Source organism: Leucopleurus acutus (genome assembly GCF_964270905.1).
Source record: "Leucopleurus acutus genome assembly, chromosome: 5".
Lineage (NCBI taxonomy): Eukaryota > Metazoa > Chordata > Mammalia > Artiodactyla > Delphinidae > Leucopleurus > Leucopleurus acutus.
In genome coordinates, this window is record NC_139147.1 from 98,917,052 (window position 1) to 98,938,308 (window position 21,257).

General features: G+C 38.2%; 1 protein-coding gene across 1 annotated transcript in view; it reads left to right on the plus strand.

The window, feature by feature from the left end:
- SERPINI2 (serpin family I member 2) overlaps positions 1-8,334 on the plus strand; it is a gene marked incomplete at its 3' end in the record, with an annotated part of 28,827 nt that extends 20,493 nt beyond the window's left edge. Inside the window, exons 7-9 of the mRNA XM_082839810.1 lie at positions 1,096-1,182; positions 4,236-4,325; positions 8,258-8,334. Coding sequence (XP_082695936.1) covers positions 1,096-1,182; positions 4,236-4,325; positions 8,258-8,334 — 254 coding nt within the window. The remainder of the gene's footprint in view (positions 1-1,095; positions 1,183-4,235; positions 4,326-8,257) is intronic.
- Positions 8,335-21,257: the final 12,923 nt, after the last annotated feature.

The following is a 21,257-nucleotide window of genomic DNA, read 5'->3' on the forward strand; positions in this document are numbered from 1 at the left end:
GGATGAGAGGTAATCAGGGGCCCAGACAGAGTCATTACAAGCAGTTTGGAGTTATTTTTAGGAAGCCATTTTTTATGCAAATAACCCTCTGATGACGTCTCTCTATCTTGCCTGAGGGGATTTACTTTTCTGTAAGCTGTCAGAGCTGGTTCCCCTTGACTAAATTATTTCTTCATGAATCCTTCTAAATTCGGTCGTCTTGGTGGAGTCCACCTGCATCACATCAGCTTTCTCTCTCATGAGGGACAAAGCTCCCTTCTCTTCAAGTTTCAAGGCTCGCTTCCTTTCCTCACCCTTTTGCCACCACTGAACTCACGACCACCTTTCCGTTGTCTCTCTGAGGAACACTGTCAGATCTATCTGGTCTGGACACAGGGGGGTGGCAGGTGGCTTCTGAACTCATGGTTTCGCTCCCCCTTCTCAAGGAGACTCTTCACAGGTCACTATACCAGAAACGCTTCACACATACATCAGTTCCACCAAGGGGAGGAGAGGGGCCTTCTCTCTCAGCTTGTTTCCACTGCAGGACAAAACGTTATTAAGACGCTATGTTACACTAGAAATTTGACAGGTTTTAAAGCATAGCTCTGAAGCTATTTTGTAACAGATGACACAAAAGCTCTTTAGACTTTTATCGCCTCATCAGTCTTGAAGGAAAGTAAATTTTGTTCTAAACTCAGATCAAAACCCAATATGGAATTTAAAAGGCAAGTTGGCTTTGAGGTCGAAGACATAGGGTGGGATTAATTCAAATCTGTAAAGCCTTTTTCATCTTGCCTGTAGATCATGACTAAGGCAGGCAAAACCCTTTGTCCATTCAAATATTTCACTTAGTGGGGTACCTGATTTGAGGCTTATCGCCTTCTATCTTTATCTTTTATATCTGAGCTAAACTTGGTCTCTCCATATCTTCTCTACATCATCTCTGCAAGAGCTAAACCTAAACCACATTTATCTCTAGCAAATTAACTAACTTGGAAAGAGCTTGGAATTTTTTCCTTTTCTTTGTTCATTTGAAAATGTAATTCACCTGGGATCCAATAAGTAATAGCCCTGAGTTTTAACCCTTCAATGCACTTTCATATTTTCCTACAGATTCCTCTGAGGTGTATGTTTCCCAAGTCATGCAACAAGTTTTCTTTGAGATAAACGAAGATGGCAGTGAAGCTGCAACATCAACCGGTAGGACAAATGATGTCACAGCGAGCCATGAGGAAGGACTGGAGGAAATGAGCGTGAGGATGCTGCCACTTTGTGGTCCTCTGATCTGCTTTTCTCCTCCTGCTGTCCAGTACACTGAAGGAAGGGAAAAATGGCTATAGAAGCTATTTATGCATCTGTGCGGCTGGAGCTTAAGGCAAAAGGAAAGGGAAGGGACTTGATTACGAGTTGAGGCTTATCTACTGATATCTACTTATTTGTCAGTTGGATTACCTGCCCATTAGCAGATAGGACCCGTGGAGAAAACTGTAGGCTCAAACCTGAAATCATGATTGCTCAGGAATGTTCACTCGTAAGAAATTGTATTAATGTCATTCTTCCTTTGCACTCTTAGTCCCTACTTTTCTAATGTGACTCTTGTTATCTCTATGGCAATGGCTCTCGAACTTAGCTGCACATTAGAGTCAGCTGAAAAGCTTTTAAAAATTCTGTGCCCAGACCGCACCCCAAAATAATTAGATCGGTATCTCTGCGGATGAGATTCAGCCTTCAGTATTTTCTTACCTTTCCCTAAGTGATAACAATGTGAATCCCAGGTTGAGAAACACTGCTTTCCAGTGACTTGGAGCCTATCCTTGCAACTGCGAGTGTAATGCATAGACCAGCAGCATCAGTGCCCCTTGGCAACTAGTTAGAAATGCAGAACCTCAGGCTCAACTCCAGACCTACGAATCCAGCATCAGCATTTTCCGAGGTCTCTTAGTGACTTGTGCGCATATTACAGCTTGAGAACCACTTCTATGATATATTTCCTTGAACAAATGATCTATTTCCTTGAACATTTTGAATAGTATCTGTGCTGCGTAAAAGTAATACTCAAAAAAATAATTGGAGAAAAGCCTTAAATTCAATTAGAAATGGAAGGGCAACTTTAATGAATTCCTCATAAGTCTATTTTAATTCTTCAGACCATGACTTTAACCTGTATGTAAAAGATATGCATCCTTTAAATAGTCATATTGATAAATTTATATCCACATTATTAATTTCTTGATTAATTTATAATGCTATGTAATGGCGATGGATTTTGACATCTGGGTGGGGCACACTGGACTCCCACTACTGTTCTGTCATCTCCTGAAGGACTTTGCATTACTGTGCTCAAGGAACTTGGATTGGAGGGGATGAGCTATTACAATCCTTGGAGAAATCAAAGGTGGCTTTGGGATGAAGTTGCTAGTTCACGTAGACAAATTTTCCACTTGCTTTTACACAGAATTGGAAGAGTCCTTATAGACCATTGTCTGAACCTCTCATTATGTCGGTGAAGAAACAGGCACACGTGTGACGTGGTCTGCCTAAGGTCACGCTAATAATAGACAGTAGGGTTTGGACTGAAATCAGGTTCCCTGACTTCAAGTTCAGAACTCTTTCTGCTATCACCTGATGCCTCTTGTTTTAAGTGTAGAGCTCTCTAAGAGGATGTAACCATCATTAAGGGATCAGCAGTGACCCTGATGTATCACACTTAAATAGTTAGTATGAGTATTTTGACTTTCAGGCATCTACTCAGTGGATGTTTAGGAACAAAAGAACTCAAGTATTCACCCAAATGAGAATGGGCGTGATCCTGACTATGCTTTTCTGTATTATCTCATTAATTCAGACGTGAGTCTATATTCACTGGTAATTTGGTTACCATAGCCCTGTTATTTCAGGTAGGAGAATGCCATGCGTTTATTATTACTAAGGTTATTTTGGATTGTGCAGGGGTTCAGAATATACCCAAATATGCCATTTTTGCAGAAGAGTTATTTTGAGCTGAAGGCAGTTGAGAAACAGCAGATACAAAAAGAGCTCTCTACCCTCCTCCTACATGTCTAAAATCAGGGCATAGATTTCCCTTGTGGAGGTATCTCCCTTCTTGTCTTCCATGCCAAGAGAAGGAACCTTTGGCATAGGAGATGAAAGTGGGCACTGATATGAGTCTGCATAAGAAAACCTTACTAAATAATCCTTATATACCATTAATTTTCCCCATACATTTACCTTCCCACAGTTTACCACCCCTAGACATCCAAACCCCTTTTCCTTTGTGTAGTCACTTCTCCACAATTTACCACTTTTTGTTAAAATGATATAACCCCTTCTTTGGGTATTCACTTCTTTTCTGTGAAGCTCCTGTGTGGATACAAAATAAAACCATTGATTTTGTTCATCTGTCTTTTGTCAGTGTAATTTGCACACCCCAGTTACAAACAAAAAGTGTAGAGGGATAGTTTTTTCCTTCTCTACATTTGTTTTTCAATTCTGATCACGTGTTGCATTTTAAAAACCGTTTTCATAGGTCTGAAAAAATTATACAAAATTATTACATTACTGGTAAATAAAACATCTGAATTGAGTGCAGAAATACTTAATCTAGAAAGAAAAGCAATCCAGCCATTTAAATTTATCCACTCTGAAATATTGATAAATGCTACAATGGAGAAGCATGATACAAATTATTGTAGTAAATAATTGTCAAGGCAGCAAACTTCTAATATCATAATAAAAATCCCATACACATTCACAGCACAAATCCTAAAAGTTCTGAGCTCACAGAATAATTTTGGAAAAGTTAAAAAAAATAAATTTGAAGTCAGATGTGATTACTACAAGCCTGGAGAATAGAAATAAAGTACAAACATACCTGGATAGGAATTAGGAGTTGAAAAATTATGAGATAAATCATATAACGCAAATAAAAAGTGAGCAGAAAGTTACTGCTTAACAGATGAAATTTTCAACTGCTTTCACTAAACTGAAACAAGTTTTGGTTTTCTTCTTCATTGAGCATAAATGTGAAGTCAGAATTATTCAATGAGTAATCCAATATTTATTCTTCTGATCTTTGATTTTTACATTTATTCCAAATTTCTTTGTATTTAGAAAATGGTGATTTTTCCATATGTTAATTTCTCAAACAAAATGACCTTTTCTGTCTCCAAAAAATAGTACGGATATTATGGATATATTTTCTTAACTGATCTTTTAATGTGCACATCTAAATAACTGTTGTCTCTATTTCATAGGCATACACGTCCCTGTGATCATGAGTCTGCCTCGAAACCAATTTATAGCAAACCATCCGTTTCTGTTTATTATGAAGAATAACCCAACAGGTACCTTTTTGAGAATTCCCTGGAGGGACTGCTTAAGTTAAATAGACTTAGTCCTAGATGTTAATCTCAGTCTATACATCTGAGATCATTTGTTGTTTCAATTTATTGAATTTAATGTTTTTCAAAATTTTTTTAGTGTCTGTTTCTTGAGTGCTTGTTTTGTACCCGGCATTGTGTGTTAAGAGATGACAGTGACCTAAAATAGAGCAATAGTAGTGATAGCTGCCGAGATAGTTACTATACGTGCTGGTGATTTTAAATACCAATCTCGACAGCTAACACCATTCCAATAAGTTAGATATCTGATGAATAAAGACATAGATGCTCAGAGAGAGGTTGTGTAGTTTGTCTAAGGTCATACAACTGAAAAGTGGCGTAGTGAGAATAAGACGTTTTTGTTTCAGAAGTCAACTTTTCTTTCAATGATGCCACAATGGGAGTGGAAATTGGAAGTTGCACAGTTGTGAAAGGTTTCCTAGGTAGATTCCAAAAGAATAAATGACTAGCTATAGGCTCTGAGTGGGATGGAGGAGTCAAATATTATTCCAAATCTGCAATCTGGGCAATTGTGAAAGATAATGGGGCACAAAAGGTAGGGGTAGTAGTCGATTGGACTGGCGTTAGACACGATGGCAACGTAAATGTAGATTGTCCGAGTAGATGTTTTTGCAATTTTTCTTATGAGAAAGAGAGGCCAGAAATGTGGATACAGTGAGGAAACTTTCTTTAAGTGTATATTTAGGACTTCTCAGGAGTCATAACCCCATGTGAGGACTCTAAACCAGGGGAAAATAGATTATATCTTATTCATTTCTTTATCCAGCCCAGTATTTGGCAAAGTGCCTTGCACTTAATATCAGTGCCCCTAGAGATTGAAGGTTTGGACTTGGAGTTCAAGTCCCAGCTTAATGAACTAATAGTTGTAAGACAAGTCACATACTTTCTAAACCTTATTTTCCCCACCTCCTATTTGAACATAATATTAGTACTTATCTCATAGAGTTAAATAAAAGAATATATGAAACCTGTGACACTGCCTGGCACATAGTGTTCATTGTGAATACATCAATAAATGTAAATGAGTGAACGACTGAATAAATGAAGGAAGAAAAATGGAAATTTTCTCTATATAAATTGTTTTACGTGGAGAAGAGACAGAGTTAATTTCAGAATCTGAATCTGTTAGATTAACTAGCAATACTGATATTATTGGTTCCCTAAGGGATATATCAGTCACTTTTTTTAAGTTCCATGAAACTAATGCTGAATGACCTTTCTGAAAGTTATATCTTGGAAACAATGGGACAGTTTCAGATTTGCTGAGACTGTATTAACACAACTTCAATTCTAGTAGTGGATGTCAGTGTTAAGAGATATTCTGAGTATGTCACTTGATCTATACATCTTTAACCTTAGGGTAACTCTAACTTCGTGCCATTAGTGTGTAACTACTGAGTATGGAGAACAGAAAGAAATGAAGCTCATTGGGCATCAATACACTGGGAAATAATGGTGTTTAGCATAATGATGTTTTACTCTTTATTTTCCAAGTTGATGACTATGGACATGTAATAGCTATCAGTTAAACAGCAGTGAAAATTCAAAACCCAAAATAATTCACTTATTTATTTATTTATGATAATAATTAACTATCAGACCCTTAATGGCTATTTCCACTGTTTTATGATCTCTATTGTAATGAGACTTTCTAAACTAGGGTTACTCCCTTAAAGTATTGTTTAAAATGAATGGCCACTCATTTATTGGAGGCTGTAAATTGTTGCCATGTAAAATGTAGAATGGGTTATTACCTTAAGACAATACACATTCAGTGATTTATTTATTTTTCCTCTCACAAATGAACTGAAGAAATCATTGGGATTAACGAAGCTGGTGATTTAGCATGGTGTAGTAAACTACTAAATGGCTTAATGATTTATATAAAATATATTCATTTGACAATTTCTGGAGTATGAGGGTGAATAAGTTTAGATTTAGTACAACCAATTTTTACCTCAATTTAAAATTTTGTTTTGGTCAAACAATCCTCTTATGCAAAATCCATACATTACTTGTATTTTCCTATCAGTATTTGACTTCCTATCATATATATTTCAGTATATTCATCCAAACCTCTTACCAAGCCAAACTTCTAGGGAAATGAAGAACAATTTTTCTTCTTTTAGGCTGAGGGTATAGGCCAGCGTTAGAGACTTTCAGAAGAAAATTGTCAAAGATGCTACATGAAATGTGCCATTTCTCAGAAAGTAGTGAATCATGGTTTTGAAACTGACAGTACTCCATACATAATAAAAAAACGTTGTGTTTATAACTTTTTCAGGTCGTGGGTTGAAGGGAGAAGCAGACTGCAGGGTATTCACTAAGAAATCTTTTTATCTAGGTCATTAGCTTTGGTTATGCTATTGTATTTTTACATTATGAAGTAAAAACTGCTTCCATCTGATGGAGATGTTTTATAACTATATTGATTAAATATGAGGGACACTTTTTAAGAAGTGGGCATGAAAAGAAATGTGGAAACAACAATGATTTCTGCTTCAGCCTGCCTGTGAGTCCACTGTGACTATGTCAAGGAAGATTTCACTAATCTGTCCAATTTAGTACTGAGTAGATTGGTGATTGCATGAAGACTCTACTCAAAATGTGGTTCTCTTGGTCAAAAAAACAGATTAAAAAGGCTGGGACAAATGGCTTGTATGTAATGTCCTACACTTCTCAGTGTTTAAAACTTTAAACTATTAACTTCAATTTATGAGGTTAGTTGCTATGAAAGTTACTTGAAAAATTCCCCAAGCAAGCAATTCTGATAAGCATTTTAATGCCATAGAATTATAAAGACACAAGAGTCACTATTCATTCCTATTGTGGCTAAATGTAGTATACATCCTGAGGAAGTTATTTATGTATCTCTATCTATCTGAAAAATAGAGTGTTTGTTTTCTTGTGTTTTGGGAATTATTCTGAGAATTTTGAGGCAAAGTATTATTAATTATAATCATAAAAAGAAAAAATCTGCTAGAGATTATGTCTATTTCCATGTTATTGACTCTTCTAAGACTGTGTCTGTCTTTGGACTGAACAGTAAGGAGTTAATGAAAAATTGTTCTTCCTTTTTATTTCATTTCTGCCATTGTTATTTCAAATACATGTAAGCTTTAAAATTATGTAAAATTTTATTTTATCACTTTTGAAATAAACCTTTATTACATATGACTTTAAGGGACATAACTCAAGGCAACGCTTGACATAGAGCCACTTCCCTTACCCTAGTTGAAAAGAAAGGTGAATGCATTTTAACATATTTATTTCTGTTTTGTCCTCTAGTTCTTAGTTCCTTTTCACTTGCACACACAGAATGGCTGGAAATAGATGTTTACGTGTTTACATTTATGCTTTATACTATATCACCGGTGAGGATTTGAAAGCACTAGAGATGTGAAAATATTGTCTTTAGCAGTAAGCTTTGATTCAGAGCTGAAGGAAGAGATGTGAGAAGCTGCACTGTTAACCCCAGTAGTTTATATTACATGCATAAAGAGATGACTGCTAATACCTTAAATTTAAAATGCGTCCATGCTCATGACCATTTTATTATTCTAAGTTTGCCTGACTGAGTCTCTATATTTAGAAGAACACCTCTCTGTCACTTTATTTTTGCTTTCCTTTATGAAAAACAGGACTAATGCATTTTCCATGACAAGCTGTTGTGGGTGTTAATTTACTTCATAAATTATCAGAAAATGATTAATAATGATATAATTATCTATTTTAGACAAAGGAGTGGGTTTTGCTATTAGACATTGCTTATTTACCATATAGAGAAAAAAAGACAATGATTTGTTAAAATATTAAGAAATATTATTGTCATTTTTTTCTCCAGAAATTCCGAAAGTTTTTTTTTCTTTTCCTAGATTCAATTTTGTTTATGGGAAGGGTGACAAATCCTGACACCCAGAAGATGAAGGCAAGAGATTTGGATTCACTGTGAATGAAAATCACAGCCTCAGAATATGGAAAATAGTTGATTGTCAAAATATCATCAAATATTTTCTATATATCTTTTTCTGTTTTAAACTGTGCCTTTATTAATCTGTATTCATAAATAAATGAAATTATGCATTAAATGTTTTTGTTCTTTCTGTATTTTTATAGAGTATACATGAATCAAAAGTAGTGAACTTACATAAGATATTAATATTAATATGGTAGAACAATCCATCTAAGATAGCTTAGATATCAGCTTCCTGTCTTAGGTATCAAAGTCTGTATTCTTTTTTTTTTTTTTTTTTTTTTTTTTTTGCGGTTGTGGCTTCTCCCGTTGTGGAGCACAGGCTCCGGACACACAGGCTCAGCAGCCATGGCTCACGGGCCCAGCCGCTCCGCGGCATGTGGGATCTTCCCGGACCGGGGCACGAACCCGTGTCCCCTGCATCGGCAGGCGGACTCGCAACCACTGCGCCACCAGGGAAGCCCTGTCAGAGCACTTTTTCCTCCTGCCATTCCTTTTTTTTCTGGCTCCTTGTTTGATCATCTCTAAATCTGAAGCCTAAAATTCAAGAGGTCAAAAGTCTAGTTTCTTTCTCTTTTTGATGCCTCAAGTCACCACCTTGATGGCATATAATATAAAGGAAATGAAAGATGATATATAGTTTCACTGCCTAACGTTATATTTTTGGCTTGTCACCTCAATTCTCTGGAACTTCAATGTCCTCACCTGTACAGTGAAAAGTTGGACAAATCCTATTTAAGTCCTTTTCCCAAAGTCCTATGTTTGTAAATCTTCTCAACAAAGATACATTTGGAATAATGTCTTTTGAGTCAATATTGTCTATAAGCAGTGTTTTTTCATAAAATAAAACAAAACAAAAATCCAGGATGCATCTCTCAGTAGAATTTTGATCCATGACATTATCTTTAACTATTTACAGTTGTTTCTTTTTAAAGAAATAGTTTATTGGAGTATAGTTGATTTACAATGTTGTTTTAGTTTCAGGTGTACAAAGTGATTCAGTTTTAGTTTTAGTTTCAGGTGTGCAAAGTGATTCAGTTATACATATACATATATCAACTCTTTTTCGGATCTTTCCTCATATAGGTTATAAAAAATGATACAGTTGTTTCTTCATAAATTTGAGATTTAATTTTTAAAAATAGAATGCACATAAAACAATTTTACCATTGTGGCAGAGACCCCTATCTAGTGAAGACTTTTGAGCGTGGTTTTGAGGTGCAGAGATGTTGCTGGGCAGTGGCAGCCTAGCTGAGGACTTCATTTCTCCTACCATTGCATTTATCTAAGTGGACCCTTGTAATTATTTCTCCTTAGTGGAACTTGAGTGGAGGTGAGTGTGTCACTTGTGAGCCCAAATGATTAAGAAATAAATGTCCCTCTCTAACTGCTCTCTTCTCCTGTACCAGCTAGATGCCAATACTCAAGGACACCCTGGAAGCTCTATTTAGAAGATGACAGAGCCTCTGTTAGCCTGGGTTCCTCTGTCATCGTGTGTCCAGATTCTCTCTGCTGCTGGGGCCAAAGTCGATCAGGAATACCTACCGGCCTGGGACTGATGTGAGGAAGAGTTACATTTTCATTGAAATTTAAGAGGTTTTAAGTGACAATAGTGGGTGTTAATTTGGTACCTTTAATGGGATGCTTTTGTAAAGTATGGAAAGTATGTGGTGTAATTTGTAGTTGGACAGCAAAAACAATGACAACAACAATAAGAACACAGACAGAGCAGGTTGAAAGCAGCAGAGTTTGTTAAGCTGTGGAACTATTTGGTAACTGTTGCCTGTGATAACCTAGAAAGTAAACCATGTGTATACAGACCCAGTATCTAGCTAGAGACTACATTTCATCTCTCTCTTGAACTTGAACTTGGTAGACTACTTGACCTGTCTTCACCAGGTGGCATATGAGCAGAAATGTTATGTGTCCCTTCTGGCCACAGTGGTGAGGAAGCAAGTTGGCCTACTTTTCTTTCTCTTTTGTTCACTCTGTTGGCTGCATATCAACATCAAGGATGACGTGGAAAGCCTTACAAGGCATCTGGAACATGACAAATCTCCATCAGCCTGGGTTCCTGAATAATTACATGGATCACAACCATTCTGTTCTCTGCCCATCACCCTTGACCAGGGATTCCCATACTGGACTCTACTAGGAACAAGAAATATACCATGTGATGTTAAGCCACAGGAGCTAGGTACCTAGTGCTCAAGTAAGTAGTACACCTATGTTTTTAATACATGTTTTCCATGTATTAGTCTGTACTGTACGTTTTCTCATCCTGATGCTGTCACCTGGTAAGACCAGATTCTGGAATGCGATTTCATTTTGGCTAATTCTGTGAAAGAAGTTCAGGAATGATCCACTGCATTTTCCCATGCTAGCTGCTCAGCTCCAGGGTAAAAATGTATCTTCACCAAAAGAGAGGAAAGGATGTAAAATGCAGAGAGCTCGCTAATGGGGTGCTTTGCTGGCTGCCACATAGCTTTCTTGATTGAGACTCTTTTCGTAATATAAAACCAGCTTTACCTCCTAGTTACTCTGTGTGTGTGGTGTGTGTGTGTGTGTGGTGTAGTGTTTGTGTGTGTGGTGTGTGGTGTATGTCTGTGGTGTGTGTGTGTGGTGTGTGTGTGTGGTGTGTGTGTGTGTGGTGTGTGTGTGGTGTAGTGTGTGTGTGTGTGGTGTGTGGTGTGTGTGTGTGTGGTGTATGTCTGTGGTGTGTGTGTGTATGTGTGTGTGGTGTGTGTGTGGTGTGTGTGTGTGGTGTGTGTGTGGTGTAGTGTGTGTGTGTGGTGTGTGGTGTATGTCTGTGGTGTGTGTGTGTGGTGTGTGTGTGTGGTGTGTGTGTGTGGTGTGTGTGTGGTGTAGTGTGTGTGTGTGTGGTGTGTGGTGTGTGTGTGTGTGGTGTATGTCTGTGGTGTGTGTGTGTATGTGTGTGTGGTGTGTGTGTGGTGTGTGTGTGTGGTGTGTGTGTGTGATGTGTGTGTATGGTGTGTGGTGTGTCTGTGCATGTGTGTGGTGTGTGTGCTGTGTGTGTGGCGTGTGGTGTGTGTGTGCTGTGTGTGTGTTTGATGTGGTGTGTATGTTTGGTGTGTGTGTGTAGTGTGTGTGTGACATGTGTGTGTTGTGTGTGTGGGGTGTTTGTGTGTGTTGTGTGTGTGTGCGTGCAGTGTGTGTAGTGTGTGTGTGGGGGCGTGGTGTGTGGTGTGTGTTTGCGGTGTGTGTTTGTGTGTGTGGGGTGTGTGTGTGTGTGTGTGTCTGTGTGTGTGTGGTGTGTGTGTGGTGTGTGGTGAGTGTGGTGTGTGTGTGGTGTGTGATGTGTGTGTGCTGTGGTATGTGTGTGTGGTGTGTGTGTGGTGTGTATGTGGTGTGTGTGTGGTGTGTGTGGGGTGTGTGTGGGGTGTGTGTGTGTAGTGTGTGTGTGTGGTATGTGTGGTGTGTGTGTGGTGGGTGTGTGTGCGTGTAGTGTGTGTGTGGTGTGTGGGTGTGTTGTGGTGTTTGTGTTGTGTGTGTGTATGTTGTGTTTGTGGTGTGTGTGGTATGTCTGTGTTGTGTGTGTATAGTGCATGTGTGGGTGGGTGTTTGTGTGTGTTGTGTGTGTGTGTGCGTGCGGTGTGTGTAGTGTGTGGGGTGTGGTGTGTGTGTGGTGTGTGTTTGCGGTGTATGTTTGTGCATGTGGTGTGTGTGTGTTTGTGTGGTGTGTGTGGCGTGTGGTGTGTGTGTGTGTGGTGTGTGGTGTTTGTGTGTGTGGTGTGTGTGTGTGGTGTGTGTGTGTGATGTGTGTGGTGTGTGTGTGTGTGTGGTGTGTGTGTGGTGGGCGTGTGTGTGTGGGGGGTGTGGTGTGTGTGTGGTGTGTTTGTGGTGTGTGTGTGTGGTGTGTGGTGTGGTGTGTGTGTATGGTGTGTGTGGTGTGTGTGTGTAGTGTGTGTGGTGTGTTTGTGTGTGCGTGCAGTGTGTGTAGTGTGTGTGTGGGGCGTGGTGTGTGTGGTATGTGTATGTGGTGTGTGTGTATGGTGTGTGTGTGGTGTGTGTGGTGTGTGTATGTGGTGCGTGTGTGGGGTATGTGTGTGTGTGTGGCGTGTGTGGCGTGTGTGGTGTGTGTGTATGTGGTGTGTGTGGGGGTGTGTTTGTGTGGTGTGTGTGTGTAGTGTGTGTGTGGTGTGTGTGTGGTGTGTGTGTGGTGTGTGTGTGTGTAGTGTGCGTGTGTGTGTGGAAGTGGGAGGTGGTGGTTGAGGGTATCTTTAAAGATTTGTCATGAAAAGATTTTTGACTTATATAAAAAATTATGCCTACTTGCAAGGGATGCAGATGTGGCCTCGCTAATGATTCTTAAAAGCATGTGCTCAATGATTCACAGAAAATGTTAGAAAAAAAGCTGGTCTTAGAAGATCTCAACAAGCATTTGTGGAGATCAAAACAGATTTTCTTTTGGATTCTCTATACATATTAGATTTGAATTCTTTGGCTTGTCATGGCCTGTATCACATTATTCATATTCTTTGTATCCATGAAAGAATACAGAGAAAAATTTCTGGCAATTAAATTTCAATTTTGTAATTAATTACAGCTTATATTTACAGAGGTCCTACTATCACTGAGTAAAGTATATACAGCATCTTACATAATCCTCACATTTCTGCCCCACCCTTTGCAAAATGAGAAAATTGAAACTGAAATATTAGATACTTTGCTTAAGGGCATGCATGGAGTATAAATTTGGTATTTGAACTCTGGTTCTCTGACTCCAGACCTCACATCTTAATCACTAAGCCAGTAGTTCTCACACTTCATTGTGCATCAGAATCACCTAGAGGGCTTGTCAAATCACAGATTGCTGGTCCCTACCTCAGGGTAGGTGAGGACCACCCTGGGAGGTCTGGATTGGGTCCTAACTATTTACCTTTCTAACAAGTTTCCAGATGGTGCTGATGCTACTGGTCTGGGAACCATACTTTGAGAACCACTGAAATAAGATAAACTGCTTCTCTTCTATGATTTTTTTTTTTGCTATAATTAGAATGATCCAATAATCAGTACGATTTGAAAGAAGCCACCAGAACACAAGATTCAGTGAAGAAAAAGGCCAATAAGAAAAGATTACTTTAAAATCCAAATGAAAGGGGGGCTTCCCTGGTGGTGCAGTTGTTAAGAATCCGCCTGCCACTGCTGGGGACACGGGTTTGAGCCCTGATCCAGGAAGATCCCACATGCCGCGGAGCAGCTAATCCTGTGCGTCACAGCTACTGAGCCTGTGCTCTAGAGCCCACATGCCACAACTACTGAAGGCCGCGTGCCTAGAGCCCATGCTCTGCAACAAGAGAAGCCACCAAGATGAGAAGCCTGGGCACCGCAACAAAGAGAAGCCCCCGCTTGTGGCAACTAGTGAAAGCCTGCTCACAGTAACGAAGACCCGACACGGAAAAAAAAAAAAAAAAAAGAATCCAAATGAAAGGAGGTAAATAAATTACAAAGGTGATGACTCTTCATTGCATGAAGAATAAAACCAAGACTCTGCAGCCAATATTCAAAGTCTTTCATAATTTAATCCCAGACTTCTAGACTAAGACTTCTAGACTAGTCTAGCTTCTAGACTAGTCTAGCTTCTAGACTAAGCTTCACTCATCTGTGCTTGGTCATCCAGCACCTCTCTGATCTCTCACCTTGGGTGGTGTCTACTAAAGCTACTTCCTTTGACTGGAAATGCTTTACTCTTCTGTCTGTCAAAGCTCTAATTGAGCGTCAGGACTTAGTCCAAATATTTCCTTTCCTAAAAATGCCATCCAAGTCTTTCTTGATTTCTACTTCTTCCCTCCAACATTCTCCCCTGTATCATAAGAGTTATTTGAGTTGCTCATATAACAATGGGCCCAGGAAGAGTTGTGTGTTTTTTAACTGCATCATAATAAAGCCTTATTCACATTTGTTTCTCATAGGACCTAGGACTCTGCTGCGTCCTGGCAGTTGCTCAGTGAGGGCGCCATCAAATCGAAGTTATTAAAGAACTTTGTTAGTCACCAATTCAGGTATATGTTTGCCTTATCAGACAGTATGAGGACCCCAAAATTGTAGATAATTGTGTAAGGTAGAATTTGTTTCAACCATGAATAACAGTGACTCAAAAAATAGTGACTTAAAATAACAAAAGTTCACTGACTGGGGGCTGTCAGTCCATGGCTGGAACAGAGGTCCCATGACTATCAGAGACTCAATCTCCCTCAGTAATTCCATCCCTATGGTGTTGTATCTTAGTCAGCTCAGGCTGCTACAACAAAATGCCATAGACTGGGTGCGCTTAACACAGACATTTAATTCTCACAGTTCTTGAGACTGAGAAATGCATAATTCAAGTGTTTCCTTTTGGTAATGTGGCCCTGTTCTCTAACTGCTTTTCAGCAATTTGATAACAATGTGCTGCGATGTTATCTTCATTGTGTTTATTCTGCTTGGGGTTGTTGTCCTTATTGGATTCATGGATTAATAGTTAATATCAGTTTTGGAAATTTTTGGCCATTATTTTTCCAAACATTTTTTCCTCTCCCCACCTGGACTTCAATTGCATGTATGGTAACTGCATTGCATCACTCCACAGGACACTGTAGCTTTGTTTATGTTTTTATTTATAAGTTGGTTTGCATAGATTCCATTTTAATATATTTAAAGTTCATTAGTTTTTTCTTCTGTAGGGTCTAATCTTCACTGAATTCCATCTAGTAAAATTTTTATTATATTATATTTTTAGCTCTAGAAGTTTTATTTTTAAAAAACCTTCCTTTTTCTCCAATTTTTAAAAAGTTTTCCTTTAGATCCTTAAATATATTTATAATAGCTATTTTAAGCCCTTGTCAACTAAATCCATTATCACTGTTATTTTGGTTGATTTCCTTTTACTGATGGATCACATTTCTGCTTCTTTGCGTATGTAGTGATTCTGATTAGGTGCTGGTCATTGTTAACGTTTTTATTATGTTGCTGTGATCTGGATTTTGTTGCCTGACTTTAAAGAGAGTTGAGTTTTATATTAGTAGCCATAAATGACTTGCACATCAGTTTGAAGTTTTCAAGGCCAAAGACAGAAAATTCAGCTATATACAGAAAATGAAAGGGAAGAATATGATTTGCATGTAAAAGGGTTAAGTCTTAAAGGAACTGGAAGCTGCTGACATTGCTTTCCCTGCTGATTGTTAAAGTCAACATAAATAGTTACTTATTTAGTTTAGTATCCATATTTTCTCATCTTGTCTCCACCTTGGAAAAAAAATCTAGAATTCAACAGGGAAAAAGTAGATACATATTTTCCTCCATGTCTTGTGCAATGTTTCACTGCAATCCAGGTAAGCTACTTCTTAAATTGATTTCCCAGCCCTTAACATCACCTTGAAGTGTTGTACCTGCCCAGAGTGGAGAAAAGAATAGGAGGTAACTTTCTATATCTTTATAAATATTGAATTTGACATGGAACTAATCATCTAAGAACAGATAGAATATATTTAAGGGAGTTCTACTCTGGTGCATTTTCAAAAGACTGTTAAGAGAGGAAATTGTGTTGGATCAAATTATCTAGAGATTATTGAAGAAAGGTAATTTGGGAGTTGGGGTGTTTGAGCTTTCTCAGATGTACCAAATCACAGCATACATTTTCCTTTTAGAGATTTATAGAATTCTGCAATTCGATTTTGACTAGTATATTTATTTATATACTTATTGTACCAGTAGGTTAGGATAAAAAATATATCAAATTGAAAAATGCTAGAATAGTCCAATTCTGTATGTGGGCATTCAAAGGAAAAGGGTAATGTTAGACTTCTAAGACACTTAATAAAGTAAGTTACTAATTTATTCATTCTATCTATCAGACAATGAAAAGTTAACAAACTAGTCCACTATATTGATAGATTATATAAGCTTTTCCAGACTCAATTTAAATTTCACGAAAGTATTTTATGCATTAGCAAATTTATAACAGGAAAGTAATTTTCCCTTCAGAAATTAGTGGTATAAGGTGCCACAAATATGTGAATTTTTTTAGTTTAGTTAAAAACCAAAACAGAAAGATTTATGTTTTGTTAAATATTTAATATTTTATTTTTTGATTGTTAGATTAATATTGTGGTTTTATAGTATATGGCAGCACTTTTTGAAGTATGGTCTAGGAACTCTTGAAAGTATCTGAGACTCTATGAGTCTGAACTATTTTCATAATAATATTATGAAGGTATTTGCCCATTTCACTCTCAGTCTCTCATGAGCGTGGACTGGAGTTTCAATAGGCTACATGCAAAATATATGATATTGCAACAAATTGAATGCAGATAGATACGAAACTATAACTGTCTTCTATTAAATGAGATATAAAAAGGAGATATGAAAAATATAAACACCTGCTACTCTTTCCTGTGATTGTTTTAAAATTTGGAAAATGTAGTTTTTTAAAATAAAGATACATAATTTATGTTAACATGTCATAGGTTTATTATTGCTATATTAAAATGAACTAATATAAATATTTAAAAAAATTGCTCAGTTTTATTCTTTAGTATGAAAAATATTTACCTCTGGTGTGCTCAGTGATTTTTAAGTGTGGAAAGATACACTGAGACCAAAATTCTTGTAAACCCCTAGTATATATTTACATAGGCCACATTGATAGGAGATGGTTAAAGATTACAAAAACAAAAACAAAAAAATGAGATGACTGATGGGTGGAAGAAGTAGCAGCATAAGTCTGGGAACCAGGAGTGTATGGTAATGTGAGGTAGGCACATCATAGAGATATCTACATAATGTGGGTAACTATTTCAAGTACTACTGTGCCCCAGCCCCCCAATTTTTTCTCATACCAGAAAAAGAAACAGAATAGCTATAAAATCCTTTACGTGACTGCAGGACAGATGGACTGCAGAGCATGACTACAGAGCAGAATATAGGCACAGGAAGGGCAACAGAGCGTTAATGCAATTAAAAAAACTACGTGTGTGTGTGTGTGTGCGTGTGCGTGTGTGTGTGTGTTTGTATTTTTTCCTCTGAGGAAATAAAACATCATCGAAATTGTTTTGTAGAGAACATGCATTAAAAGAAGAGCAAGTCTCATCTTTATCTACCCAGTGTTTGCAGAGCTCTTTACAGGGTAAATTAGAAATGCAAGTAATGTTTAGTCAAGGCTCTCTGGCTACAGAAACCTACCATGCTGAAACAGGAAAGAGGTTTTATGTGAGGATATAGGGATATTTTGATTACCAAGGGAGAAACTGCAACCAAGTTTCAGAAAGGACAAGAAACTGGAAGTAACCAACATCAAGTGTTCAGGAGGTTATTAAAGCATTATCCTTTTTTTTTGGAACACTATGGTTTCTCATCTTTGCTTCTCATTGGGATCCTGATAAATTCATTTGTCTCTGTAGATCAGCTTTTTTGCTGCTTTATGCATATGGTTAAGTATGAAGTAAGTTCCCACGTAAGTTTCCACATTTACAAGCCAACCCACCAGCAGAGGCTGGCTAGCATCACTGAATTCCGATTCCAGATTATTCCAGCTGGCAATAATCTGATTAGCCCAATTTGGGTTATATGTTCAGCCCTGATTAACATAGTTATTGCTTACAGGTATTTAGGGGCTGATGTTCATGATGGAATATAAATTAGGTCTCAGAGGAGTGCCTTGAGAGCTGGACAAACACTGCCTTTCACTAGAAATAAGAGATATGTAATTATATGCTACAGATTTCTACTTATATCTAAGTAACTTAGTTACCCTACCCAGAGTCTCAGTCAATCATGATATCAGCACGTAATCACTGCAGTTTTAGTAACTGGCATAAACCACATTCTTTACGTATCATTGTTTTGGTGTTAAGTCCCCTGGACAGTTCTCTTTATGAAGTTTGGGCCTCCCTAAGCAATTGCTATGTTATAATGAACTTTCTCTCTTTGGGCACCAGACTCTCACTTAAATGAATCAGAACCTATATATAAATGGGGGCTGATGCAACCTGAGAAAATAACTGGTGATATCTGTAAGTCTGAAATGGGAGCCTGTGGTTGACTTTTAGCATTGGCATCCATTTTTAAAGTGCTCTGTCCAGAACGCTGTTTGTCAGAGTGCCTCATCACTGTTGGTGATGTTAGAATTACACCCAGTTGCACTCATAAAATGGAAGGCCTAAATGCCATCCCACCCTTACAGCCTAAGTCAGCAGGACACGAACAATTTGGTCTGACATGCAACCATGGGCTTCTCCTGGAAGAGCCAAAACACTGTTTACGAATGCGATCTACTCCTCTTCAATCCTGCCTAGAGAATGCTGAAAAAATGTAACACCCAAATCTCTTCCTTGGCCATGCACTGTCCTTGATTCCTCTAGTTAAAGGGAGAAATTGGAAGTGGTATTCAGGCTTTCCTGTGTCTTATCAGTACTGTCTTACACATGTCCCTGTGTAAGTACCCACTTAATTAAAGGGGAAAAAAATCATTTCTATAGCTCTACACTTGGGACTAGAGAGTTAGATCTTAATTAGACTAATTTAGTAACTAGGGCAATATGACATATGCTTTAGTAATAGTTCTTTTTGTAAACAATTCTAAAATTCTCATTTCCAATGCTTATCATAGCTCTGCCTCAAATTATTTCTTCCTAGTCTTTCACCAGTCTTGGGAACCTGATTTGATGTGATCAATCCCCATCCCATTGTATAACACAGCTCACAACTGATATACTCAAAAGGATCCTTTCCCAAATGTTGAAATCAGGTGGCTGTATTAGGAAACAGGACCAGAACCCAACTTCCAAATCTTCTCCTGACTGCCTACTGCTGCCCTAGATTCACAATTAGTCCCAGGCAAGAAAGTTTGGGTCCCCTGTTATAAACCTCCTTTGACCAAGGAGCTAAAAATCTGCAAAACCAAGGGAATGAGTCCATCCAGAGCTTGGAACTCTCTCTTTTAGATCATGCTTTGGATACCTGAAATCCTAGAATTCACTTCCCAAACAGTCCCAAGCCTTCTTTCAACGTTAGGGTAGGGCACTCCCAAGCGTCTGTTCCCTCTAAGAATTGTTGCACAGCTAGAGGGACCATCTTGAGACCCAAGAAAGGGCCAAAGGACTGGTATTTGCAGGGTGGTAGATGGAGCTTGGACTTACAGGTTGGGATGGGCATGCAACCAGACTCCTTCCAGAGTGAGCCAGAGGCAGGGTGAAAGAGAAAAGTGTGGGTTACTTCCTTTTGGGGATGGGGGCTGGCTGTCTTTATGCTGCCCTATTTTGCTAAAGGAACCCAATTAATTCAAGAATTCTAAATTCAAATCTGGCCTTCCAGGTTATTTTGAAGTTTTATTTATTAAAGTAAGAGAATAGACATATTTCCTTTAAATTTTTGGCTGGATTTATAACTTTTAAATACTTGGACATATGGTATGTGGGCCTCCATTTGACTCTTCCCAAGGACTTGCAAATATTAGCGGTCAGCATGCCCAGATTCTTAGGAGTTTCCAGACCAGGAAAATGCAAATGCTTTATTAATAATGACCTTTAGCCTTAACTCTAGAGTATTTTTTTCATCGGCTGAACTGGACAGAAAGAGACGAAAATGAAATCCTCTGGTTTATGATAGGGCAGCTTCAACTGGAATCAGATCCGGCAGAGCAGCTTGTTTATATCTCTCCCAAGCCCAGAGCTACCTATCATCCCTTTTATATTCAATCTTCCAGAGCAAGGGAAGGTGAATCTAAAAAAAATGCCTGACAAAGAAGAGTGAAGGAGAAAGGGCTCACTCTAAGACTCAGAGAACAGTAGACTAGGACCATCCTGTATCTTAGACTTATCCTGGGTCCTGAGGGACATTTTCTCTGTCTACACTTGGCTCTGATTTTAGTGAAGAGGCATTGAAAATTACCATCAAGATATTATTTGTATTTCTTGGGCATATATTAAGTCAAAAAACTATAGGTTGAGTACATTCTTCCATGACTTATTTTGCTGTTATTGTCAAGTCCAGAACAAAAATCACTTTCCAGGGTTGTTATAGATGGGTACCTAGACTTGGCAGACCAAATATACAACTGAAACTAAGATTATTGTGTAGAGCAGATTAAGAAATGCTCTTAAGCAGTGTCCTTTAGAGAATAATGCTTAAATGAGGTCAGTGTTGCCCAGGTGTGCCCTAACTTATCCAAACACAGCCTTTGATGGGGCACCAGGGAGAGCCATGACTGCTTTAATACAGCATCCAGACAGTGACATGAATGCTAAAGATTCAAATTTCTTATTATCTTTCATCTGGTAAATTAATTCCACAGTATTTTTTTAATTAAGCCTATAGGTATCTCACCATTCCTGTAATTTTATGACACCTAATATTAAAGCACAGTTCAGAGGTCAGTAAAGTTAGCAATGTCAATATTACTGCTGATCTTCTGATGAGCTGCCACATTTTCTGGCAGGTCAAAATGTGGATGCATTAGCCGTAGGGTCTTTTTTCTGGCTTGATATTATATCCATCAATGTAGCAGTAGTAGTTCTCATAAAGCCTAACCTTTTCAGGGCTCACCCTGTGTGTAAGTAGGTTAAGTGGCTGCCAATGTGGCAGGACTTTAGAGGCTGTAAACCTTTCCTATTCCCAATATTTTTAAACATCTATTCTATGCAAACATCTATTCTATACCTACCATTGTACTAAAACCTGTGCTAAATGCTAAAGCTAGAAAGACATAGTTTTTTCCTTCGAATCATTAGTGCTGGGAGAGTAGCGGACATGGTTGACTTGCTAGGTGTGGAGAATTCTTGTAGTAGAGGTGCTATTTGTCATTAAGTAAATAGGTCTCTGGGCCACCTGTGTCAAAAATGCAAACGTGGGAGATGAAACTAACTGCTCTATTAACATCTGTATTAGTTAAGCAATGGCTAAATTGC